Source organism: Neomonachus schauinslandi, chromosome 3, assembly GCF_002201575.2.
Source record: "Neomonachus schauinslandi chromosome 3, ASM220157v2, whole genome shotgun sequence".
Taxonomy (NCBI): Eukaryota; Metazoa; Chordata; class Mammalia; order Carnivora; family Phocidae; genus Neomonachus; species Neomonachus schauinslandi.
In genome coordinates this window covers 192,705,792-192,716,512 of record NC_058405.1, presented here as the reverse complement: position 1 = coordinate 192,716,512, position 10,721 = coordinate 192,705,792, and the positions used below count along the sequence as shown (strand labels likewise).

The window sequence follows — 10,721 nt, the reverse complement described above, 5'->3', positions numbered from 1 at the left end:
CGCCGCCCACAGTGCCCGCAGCCAGCTCTCCCGGCCCGGAAGGCGGTGACTCCGCCGGAAGGGGCGGGGCGACCGTGCCGCCTTCGCCTCCGCCCCCGGGCCGATACCAGCCAATCCGGGCAAGGCCGGAAAATAGCAGCCAATCCCAACGTGCGGCCCCCTGTCGTCAATTCCGGAGCGCGCCGCTGACGCTTCCCTATTTCACCCCGTCCCAGTGCGCCCCGCGGACAGGTCCATTTCAGCCAATCCCGGCGCGCGCCGGGGACGCCCGCCAATGGGAGCTCCGAGCGGCGCTGGGACGCGCGGTGGCGGCGGGCGGCGGGAAAGCGCGAGGATGGCGGGCCGGCGCGGGGCCCTCATCGTGCTGGAGGGCGTGGACCGCGCCGGCAAGAGCACGCAGAGCCGCAAGCTGGTGGCCGCGCTGTGCGCCGCGGGCCACCGCGCCGAGCTGCTCCGTTTCCCGGGTGGGTGTGGCGCCGGCGGGGCCGGCTGAGGACGCGCGGGGTGCGCACGCTAGCCCGGTCGGGGCGCCCCTCTTTCCGGTGGGGCTGCGGCAGGGCCGTAGGCCCCCGAGGCTGCGTCACGAGGTGCGGACTGGGTCTGTGCCCCCGCTGCCCCCCAGCGGGCTCCCGGTGCGGTCGTGGCGTCCGTGCGGGTTTCGTATCAGCGCTTAGGCTACCCAGAGTCACCTTCAGGCTTGCAGAACGGGTAGGGAACTGCGGGGAGGAGGTTTCTGGGTGTTCGGCCTCGTCTTGAAGCCGGCCGGTCCACCAAGCCCACCGGCGCTGCGTTTGAGGTGCTGAGTTGTACCTCCCTTCCCTCTTCTTGAAGCGTTTCTCCTCCCTGTGTGTCTGCGCCTTGCTGCCCGTTTTCAGGGAAGGCCCGAACCGTGTGGAGACATCCCGAAATAAAACTCAAAAGACTTGAGTTCAGCCCGAACTATATTCTAATTGAGGTGGAAAGCCTGCCCTTACTTTTGTATTTCTCTCTCTTTTTTTTTAGAAAGATCAACCGAAATTGGCAAACTTCTGAGTTCTTACTTGGAAAAGAAAAGTGAGGTGGAGGACCACTCGGTGCACCTACTTTTCTCCGCGAACCGCTGGGAGCAAGTGTAAACACTACGTTTGTGCTCCACCCCCCCACCCCCCGACCCCCGGTGCTTTGCCTCTTGCTTGAGATTGGGCGAATGCAGCTCTTGATTCGGAATGGCGTTGGCAGTAATGCCAGAGGCTGGACCTTTGCAAGCACCCGTCGTGTCCCCCTTAACCCCAGGTCTTAGAGCTCTGGTTCCCGAAGAGCAGGAATTGATGCTTTTGCTTCCTCCTGCCCTGACACCTTTTTGTAATTAGTAGACTTTATTTTCTAAGGTCGTTTTACACATATGGAAAAGCTGGTGATAAGTACAGAGTTTCCCCCCTACCCCGTCCCTCCCTCCCGCCCCTAATTTCTCATATTATTTGTCTTAGATTAGTGTGTTACATTTGTGACAGTGGATGAACTGATGCTGACACATTCTTTTTTTAAGATTTTACTTATTCGGGAGAAAGAGGGTGGGGGGGTGGGGGGCGGGGAGCAGAGGGAGAGGTACAAGCGGACTCTGCTGAGCACGAGCCAGATGCAGCACTGGATCCCAGGACCATGAGATTATGAACTGAGCCCCCAGGTGCCCCATGTTGACACATTATTAACGGAAGGTCACAATTTACTTTTTCCCCGCCGCTTTTGTTTTACATATTCTTCTTCTACCTCCTCACTCAACATTTTTTTTGACAGAGAGAGACACAGCGAGAGAGGGAACACAAGCAGGGGGAGGGGGAGAGGGAGAAGCAGGCTTCCTGCCGAGCAGGGAGCCCGATGTGGGACTCGATCCCAGGACCCTGGGATCATGACCTGAGCCGAAGGCAGACGCTCAACGACTGAGCCACCCAGGTGCCCCCTCACTCAGCATTTAACTGTGATCAAGTGCCTGTGGCCTGTGCTTTTAGATGATTTTGTTTCCATTTATATACGCGTATGTCATTGGCGTAGTTTTGTGTAACATAAATAAATGGGATCCTCCCCTACAAACCATCTCGTAATTGGCTTTCTGATTGTGCCTTGCAAAGGTCTGACTTTCCAGTCGGTCTGGGGTGCTCTCCAGAAAGGCTGTCCGCAGTAGATTCAGCCAGATACCTGTTCGTGGTTTTGCACTGGCCCCTCTTACAAGCAAGCCTGCACTACTTTCTTTTGGCTTAGCTGTGTCTGGTTTGGAAAGGCCTTCCCACTCCCAAGAACAAGAAGAGAATGAGATCGTTTTTATAATCTTTAATACATCTGGAATTTATGGACATAATTGTTCTGATTTGGTTTTTGTGGCTTTGTAGAAAAATAAGGTAGGTCCACTTAAAAGTGGAGAGTAATGCTGACTCCACTTCCTAGTGATCCTGTCCCTGCTACACAGGCCTGCATGCCTGTGGTCCGTCTGTCCTGCCACAGCTCCCACAGCTCCCCCTTCGGGTCGCTCCAGCCACTACCGTTTGATGGGTCAGATTTGAAAGTCCTTGGGTCAGATGCCAGTTTCACGTGTGGCACCGCTGCCCACCAGCTGTGTGGCCATCATGGGGGTGCCCCACGGCAGGTGCTGGTGAGGGTCGAGGAAAGCTGGCCAGGCAGGCCTGGGAATGAGGGCTTAGTAAACCTGGGGTGCTTGGAAGCACTTTGTGAGAAACTGGTTATTTCCTCCAGCCGTTTAATTGTCCACCTTTTTGCTATGCTTCGTCTTAACTGAATCAGTTGCTGGTTCCCAAAAATACTTGTCCTCTGGCATCTTTACAGTTCGGCAGCACAGAGCGTGTGGTGCTGTCCTCACAGGATGGGGGCAGCACCCTCCCTTCCCTCCCCTGTCTCTGTTTGCCAAACCCAGCGCTCCTTCAGGGGCATCTTAAATAGCACTCTATGCAGAAATTTGTTCCTAGAAATGAGCGATTTCTTTTACTTCCTGTATCAATCTAGCAATTTTCTACTCTACTTATTTTTAAGTTTTTACTTTGGAATAATTTCAATCAACTGGAAGAGTTGCAAGAATAGTGCCAAGAATTCCTGCATGCTCCTCCAAACTTCACCTGTTATTAATATTTTGCCACATTTGTGTTATCATTTGCTCCCTTTTTAAAAACTACAGGTCATTTATTTTATAAAATTCAGGGTTGGTCTGATATTTCCTCACAAATAGATTTGGGTTTGTATTTTTGTCAGGAATACCATGGAAGTGACATTGGGTCGGTCATCTTTAGGACGCTGAGCCAGGAGGGATGCAGTGTGGTTTGGCCCCCACTGGATTGCTAAGTAGTCAAAAGGGGAGGGACACCTGGGTGGGTCAGTCCGGGAAGTGTCTGCCTTCGGCTCAGGTCATGATCCCAGGGTCCTGGGATCGAGTTCCACATCAGGCATCAGGCTCCCTGCTCAGCGGGGAGCCTGCTTCTCTCTCTGCCGCTCCCCCTGCTTGTGCTCTCTCTCTCTGGCAAATAAATAAATAAAATCTTTTAAAAAAAATTAGTATAAAAAAAGGAGGGGAATACTACAAAACTACATAAATATCCCCTTTCTCATCAAACTATGATTTTTTACTTTATCATTCATTAATAAATGTTCCTGAGTTTGTTGTGATTTCAAATGGTGATTTTCCTATGTGTATTAGTCGGCTTCCTATGTAAGGAAGACTTCCCTGCCTCCCCGGGTCATCCATGTGTCCATCATCAGTGTGGACTCACAAGTTCTTTTTTACTTGGTGAGTCATACTATCAGTTGTTTTGATGTTTAGATTATTGCAAATTTGGCCTCTGGAAATCTCTTCATGTTGGCTTGTGTCCATTTGCTGTGTTCCTAGGCCTCGTTTTTTGAGAACTTTTAGGTAGAAAAAGATGTTCAGGTTTCTCTTGTGTTTTCTCCTGCTCCAGCCCAGGAACCAGCTGCTCTTTTCTGTTTAATGGAGAGTGGTATTTAGAAACCAACGTCTGGGTGCTGGGCGCTTGCTGCTAGTGAGCATCCCTGCCTCTAGGCTCCTGTTATGGTTGGACCTGCATATGAGTTTATCTTGGTGTGCGTCTGTTTATCTCTCTCTATGTCTATGCTAACTGAAACCTACTGTTCCAGCCCGGCACCATGCTCTTCCTGGCTTGCGGCATCCTCAGTATACCCACCTCTGTAAAAGCCTGTGGAGAGGTCAATGCTGGTTTGCATCTCTGTCCTTAAAACAAGGGCACACCAAGTGCTGTCTTCAGAGGTTTCTTGGGGCAGGATTTTCCCATCTTCAGTGTGTGTTCATTTGGGATACAGGTTCATTTGACTCCGTATATGATTTTAGGGTTTTTTTCCCATCTTGATTTAATTTTAGTTTTTGGAAACATTAAATGGTTTTAAAAGTCAAAAGTCATAGAAAAAGGTCACTGCCTTACCCACCCACTTCTGCTCTCCCTCTGTGGGTAATCTGTTCATTTCTAGTGTTCCCCTTTGGAATCATTTTATATACAAGCAGAGACGTATGTGATGTCTTAATTCGCCAATTTGCCTCCTTCAAAACATAGCCTGCCGTGTGTTTGTACTCTGCTTTCCTAAGGACATCAGGAGATGGTGTTGTCAGCTGATAGATACCTCCCTCGTTCCTTATACAGCTGCATCGTTCTCTTGTGCATGTGCTGGAGCTGTTCTATCAATTTTCTGTTTGTGAGGTTAGGTAATTTTTTTTAATAGTTTGCAGTTACAGGTAATGCTGTGATGGAAACTGCATTTTACTGCCGGAGGTGTGCCTTCTGTCTCCCTACTGTTCTGTGAGCTTCTCAAGGTCACAGGTAACAAACATGTTTTTGTTCCACAAAGTGCAAGTGACACTTCTTGCTAATGTCAAGCTCTTTCAAGCTCTGTGCACATCTTCCTAAGATCTTGGGGCCGGGGGATGGGGGTTGAGCCGCCATCACCTGGTTGAGGACATCCTTGGCCACCCTGTCCATCCTTGTCCTGGCCCTTCAGGCTCTAGGCAGCGAGCATCATCCCATCCTGGCTGCATCTGCACCTTTGCTCTCCTGGGCTCTCCTTCCCAGTGGGGTAGCCTGGCCCTCCACACGCCTGCCCAGACGGCCAGCAAGCCTTCCTCTGTTCATCCGTCTTCATCAGTTGTGTTTGTTTTGCTTTTGCAGACTTGTCTTTTTCACATTGGGCTTTGCTGGGAGCACCCCGGTGGCATCTTCTAAGGAGAAGATCCAGAGCTTTTCTGAATGCACACAAGGCCACAGATCACTGCCTTGTCATCCCTCTACTGTGTTGGTTTCTGTATCAGTGAATTACACCATCAGGGCCTGTGAAGCCAGGACCATGGCTCAGAAACACGCTCTGTTTTTTAGGCCGCTGATTAAGAAGAAGTTGAGCCAGGGCGTCACCCTCGTTGTTGACAGATATGCATTTTCTGGTGTCGCCTTCACCAGCGCCAAGGAGGTGAGTGCCGCGTGGTCCCCAGTGGGAAGATGCGGGGTGTGGACCCAGGAGTGTGTGGAGTGTTAGGATTCTTCTCTGCTCGGTTAGTTTGCTGTGTATTGTAGGAAGAGCAGACGTTTCTGGAGCCGCAGCTTGTTGTCGGGTAACTTGGACGTCCCCACCTCCCTTTCCCAAGGTGGTCGCTCAGCAGCGCTCCTCCACTCAGTGTCTTGTTTTCAGGGCAGATGGTGCGTGTCTGGGCGATTTCTGTGTGGTTTCCTGGCCTCCCCGCGCCATGGAGCTGTCGTCTTAGGGGTAGAGTAGCTATGCTACCACTTCGTTTTGCTACTTACTTAGAAGTTTTCAAATATATACCAGCAGAGAAAACGATAAACCACCCGCACCGACACTTGTCTCAGAGCCTTCTGGTCTCCTCTCCGACCCATCAGATACATCACCGGCTCCTCCACGGACATTTCAGTTCACATCCCAAAAATGACTTCTTACAAACATCATGTCGCCTCGGACAGCAGGTGTTTCGTGCCACCGTCACTCAGTCCGTGTGCGAAGTGGCCAGTGCGGTTAGAAACTGTTTGATGTGTCTTGTGTTTCTACAGTTAGACTGAATCCGAATCCATTTCAGGGCCATACTTGAAGGGTCTCTTAAATCTCTTTTAAAATACAGGTCCTTTTTTCTGTGCATTAAAATTTTTTAAAACTTTATTTTGGGGCAGCTACTTGAAGAAGCATTGGGCTCCCCTGTCAAGAGCTGCAGGGCATCTGGCTGTCTCGTTTGTGGTAATAGCCCTTGATGATGGTTCTTTCACGAGGGGTTGCAAAATGATAACCTTTTAATTCTGCCCGTCCTTCCTCGGGCGCTGGCTGGAATCCTTCTGAAAGGACACTTGCGCTATGAAGTATTGGTCAGTGGGATTCCATCTGTAGAGGAGGACAGGGAAAGTGACCGTCATGCCCCGGACTGGCTCCCTCACGTCCTCCTGATGTGCTGCTGCTGGGGAGCTGTGGGGGCTGACGGAATTCTCAATTTTTGGTATGTCGGACAGAGATTAGCTCATTTTCCCCCTTTTATGAATTTTGAAACTAAACATTAGACCCCATTAAGCCTTCTTTCTCTAACTGTTGGGTTCTGTGCTGCCAGAATTTTTCCCTGGATTGGTGCAAGCAGCCAGATGTGGGCCTCCCCAAGCCGGACCTGGTGGTGTTCCTTCAGTTACGGTTGGCCGAGGCTGCCATGCGGGGCGAGTTTGGCCGTGAACGCTACGAGAACGGGAACTTCCAGGAGCGGGCACTGCACCGCTTCCACCAGCTGATGGCGGATGAGACTTTGAACTGGAAGGTGAGGGTGTCTTCCACTGTCACCTCCCGAATGGCCAACTGGGAGCTGCCGGAACATGGCTCGGAGTCCTGCTACCGAGCAGAGACGTCGGCCGAGCACTGCTCCACCGGCAGAGCCTTGGGGCGCACCCCTCAGGCGTAGCAAACTCTTTCCTTTGTGAGTGCAAAGCAGGGGAGTTTGGGGCCTGGTGGGTGGATTGGGGAGAATTTGCCAGACAGCAGCTCCCAAACAGCAGTCCCGCGTGGCCAGCCGTCCTCCGCCGGGCTTTGCCAGGCTTGTCATCTAGAAAGCACAGCCCGTGAGTCACTGCTCACTTTGCCTTCCATCTGTAACCTACAAGTCGCACTCTGGCTCGTTGTGTCTGTCGGCTCCCCGCCCCCCAGTCTCCTCGAAAGTTGAGTTTGGCTGGTTTGGGGCTCAGCCCCCACCCCCTGGGAGTCATTTGCTGCCTCCCTCTCAACCCTGTCCTGCCAGTTCCAGCCCCAGGGCCGTTCCTCATTTCCTCTCGTGGGGATGAGCTCCTGTCTCCACGCTCACTCCCAAGCCTGGGCCTCACCCGCAGGCTCCCGTCCCCCCACATCACCACACTCTGCCGGCTCCCTGTCTCTTTGCTCAGTGCCCCGCAGCCCTGCTCTCTCCATCTAAGGGCACCTCACCCAGGGCCTGGCCCCAGTCGCAGGGGCCAGCCTCACATCTCCCTCCCTGAAGGACCATCCACTGTCCTCCCTGTGGACACCAAAGCTGACCCCTTACCCCTTCCTCCCTGCAAGCACCCATCCCCAGACCCACCTCGTGTGAACACACCTGGTCGCCTGGGCCCACCTTTGTCCCCGTGTGGTCAGAGGCCGCCCCTGGCAACGAGCAAGCTGACGTTGACAGCTGACAAGTCTCACTCCCAAGACAGGCTGCACTCTTGCTGCTCTGGGGAAGGTTTAAGGGTGTTGGCTTTGGCTCCTAGTTTGGCCGTCTTGTCTGCTTGATGCTTCTCCCACGACCTGCCTGTCTGCAGCTCTCCCCACTTCTCCACACTGACTTCTGCTTGCTCGTTGCCAGGGTGGGGGTTCCTCTGGGGGGCTCCTTTGTGGCGTAGGTTGCACACGTATTTTTAAAGTATGGGTTTCACCACTAGCTAAAAGTACAGCGTTCCTATGAAACCTCTCATAAGCGAAAATGGCGTAAAGCAAAGAAGCAGTTACCATTAATTTATATGGAAATGTTTTTTAATGTTCTCAGACCCAAAAAACCACCTTTCCTAGGCTTTTGTGACGCATCTTGCTAACAGATGCACAAAATCAATGGAGATGAAGCCCAGATGCACAGCTCAGAGCTCGGTGGCTGGACGCCAACATGCAGAGAGAGGCTCCCGGGAAGGAGCTGCGGGGGCGGGGGGGCGGGGCTGCTCCCAGGACGGCTCGCTGCAGAACCGGCGCGGAATGCTATTTTTGCTTTTTGCCTTTTTTTGTAAAAGCAAAAACACTTTCTGGATTTCCTTCGGTTAGCAAAAACAGGTACTAACATAAATCTTTCACAAAAGCAAAGTGGTGTAACACAAACTTTCACAAAGCAGGGGACTCCTGCGTACCCACGGCCTTTCCATCTGTTTCATGTGCTCACGTCAGTGCTGAGCCTACACGGCTTATCTCATGGTCTGAGAAGGGCATTTCTTTGCCCACATGGAAACTTCAATCCCATTTTTGTACTGGTTGATTTTATCATACGAAAAATTGCAGAGTTCTGTTCCCTTTGTTTTTCCTTTGTCAGTCAGTTCTATGTGGCTTCAAACTATTCTGGATTTATAACACATTTCAAACCCTGCAAGGAACAAGACAAGAAGGTATGAAATCAGGAATGGGAGTGGGGAAAGAAACAGGAAACCGTTTCCTGCCGCCCAGTGCTGGCGCTCTCCGCCCCGAACCTCCCCACTTTTCATCTCATTTCACGTCCTTTAACGTTTCCTGTAGGGTGGGTCTCCTGGCATAGAACTCTCAGGTTTTGTTCATCTGAAAATTAACTTTTTTAACATTCTTTGAAAAAATTTTTAAACCATAACAAAAAAAAGTTACAACTTGCAAGTACAATACAAAAAAACTCTTCCCTGGGACCTTTGAGAACAAATTAGTCCCTAATGCCCCCTCCCTGCCATGGACTGTCAAAATTAGGACATTAACACAGATCCCTTGCTACCCCCAGGTCCCCAGGCCCCGTTCAGGTTCCCCCGTTGGTCCCACTACTAGTGTCCTTTTTAACAAATGACCCAGTGTACAGTCCGTACAGTCCCATCGCTGGTCTCTAGCCTGTGTGACTTTCACAACACTGACACTTTTGAAGCTCATAGCATTTGATTTGTAGATGAGTCTCAGATGGACTTGGCTGTTTCCCCATGATGGGATTCACGTGCGTCTTTGGCAGGGCGGCCCAGGAGGGAGGCTGGGTGCTCACTGCGTCCTGCCATGTGGGTAGGATTTCCATTTGTTCACTTCTTGGGATGTTCACTTTTCGGGGTATTGATTTTTATTTGCGTGCTGCTGATGCACACTTAAAGTGAGTTTCGGCGTGCAGTCGAGTGACTGGACAGGAGCGTACGTTGTGCTGGTCTCGCCACACGTGTGGCCCCACCTGTCACCACACGACACCATCGCGGGATCACTGACCGCAGTCCCCGTGCTGCGCCTTTCATCCCCGGGATGTACTCGCTCCGTAACTGCAAGCGGCACCTCCCGCCCCTTCACCCCTTCTGTCCACCCTCCACCCCTCCCCGCTGTGTGTTTATGGGTCTGATTCTGCTCTTTGTGCGATTATTCACTTGCTTTGTGTGTTAGATTCCACATACAAGTGAAATCCTGTGGTATTCGTCCTGCTCTGTGTGACTTAGTTCCCGGAGCGGGACGCAGTCTTGGGCTCCCCGTGTTGTTGCCTACAGCAAGAGCTCATCCTTTTGTACCGCCCAGTGATGCCCCACTGTGTGCGTGCTGGCTCGGTGGGGTTTGCCAGGGTTCTCCACGGTCACGTCTCTCTCCCTGTGTAATTATTTTGTGATGAGATTCTTATAAACCATGTAAAAATCTCACAGCTCATCAGATTTTCAGTTTACCTGTACGTCTCTCTCTGTACGGATTTGTGTTTGTTTGACTCACCGCGGTCTGTCCTGCCCGCCCCGCCGCCCCAGCCGGCAGCTCGTTACCTCCTCACAGGTCCCTGCGCTTCAGGACGCGTACTGCTCCCCCGCACATTAGTACTTCCAGGTTCATCCTGTACGCTTCCAGCCCCGCTCTGGAATCCGCTGCTTCCCCAGGCTTCCATGCTTCGGTCTTGTGGAGAAAGCTATTGTAAAGCCGTGGGCAGGGGCCCAGGTGCTTGTTGGCACGGTGCCGTCACTGCTCCCGGGCCCACAGAGGACTGGAGATGTGGTTTCTACGGGATATGGCTGCGTGGGAGTTCGTACACAGCGTGTGCGAGTTTACATGTAACGCGTGTGCATAGTACGCCCGTGTGTGAGCCTGTACGCCGGGTGCGTGTGCGTGTAGTACACCGTGTGCGAGTCCGTACGCGGGGTGCGTGTGCGTAGTACGCCCGTGTGCGAGTCTACGCGGGGTGCGTGTGCATAGTACGCCCGTGTGCGAGTCTACGCGGGGTGCGTGTGCATGTAGTACGCCCATGTGCGAGTCTATGCGGGGTGCGTGTGTGTACGCAGGGTGCGTGTGCGTGTAGTACGCCCGTGTGCGAGTCTGTACGCGGGGTGCGTGTGCATTTAGTACACCCGTGTGCGAGTCTGTACGCGGTGTGCGTGTAGTACGCCGTGTGCGAGTCCGTACACGGGGTGTGTGTGCGTGTAGTACGCCCGTGTGCGAGTCCATACGCGGGGTGCGTGTACGTGTAGTACGCCATGTGCGAGTCCATACGCGGGGTGCGTGTGCATGTA

At 52.5% G+C, this 10,721-nt stretch overlaps 1 protein-coding gene across 4 annotated transcripts in view; it reads left to right on the top strand.

Annotated features, from left to right (window-relative positions):
• Window positions 1-210: 210 nt before the first annotated feature.
• Window positions 211-10,721, top strand: part of DTYMK (deoxythymidylate kinase) — a 12,739-nt gene continuing 2,228 nt past the window's right edge. The window contains exons 1-4 of one of the 4 annotated variants that reach the window (XM_044913482.1): window positions 211-464; window positions 1,003-1,111; window positions 5,580-5,619; window positions 6,605-6,802. In XM_044913482.1, coding sequence (XP_044769417.1) covers window positions 275-464; window positions 1,003-1,111; window positions 5,580-5,619; window positions 6,605-6,802 — 537 coding nt within the window. In that variant the 5' untranslated portion in view covers window positions 211-274. Of the gene's footprint in view, window positions 465-1,002; window positions 1,112-5,375; window positions 5,467-5,579; window positions 5,620-6,604; window positions 6,803-10,721 lie in introns of all 4 variants that reach the window. The other 3 variants (XM_044913483.1, XM_021679003.1, XM_044913484.1) reach the window with 3 other exon arrangements.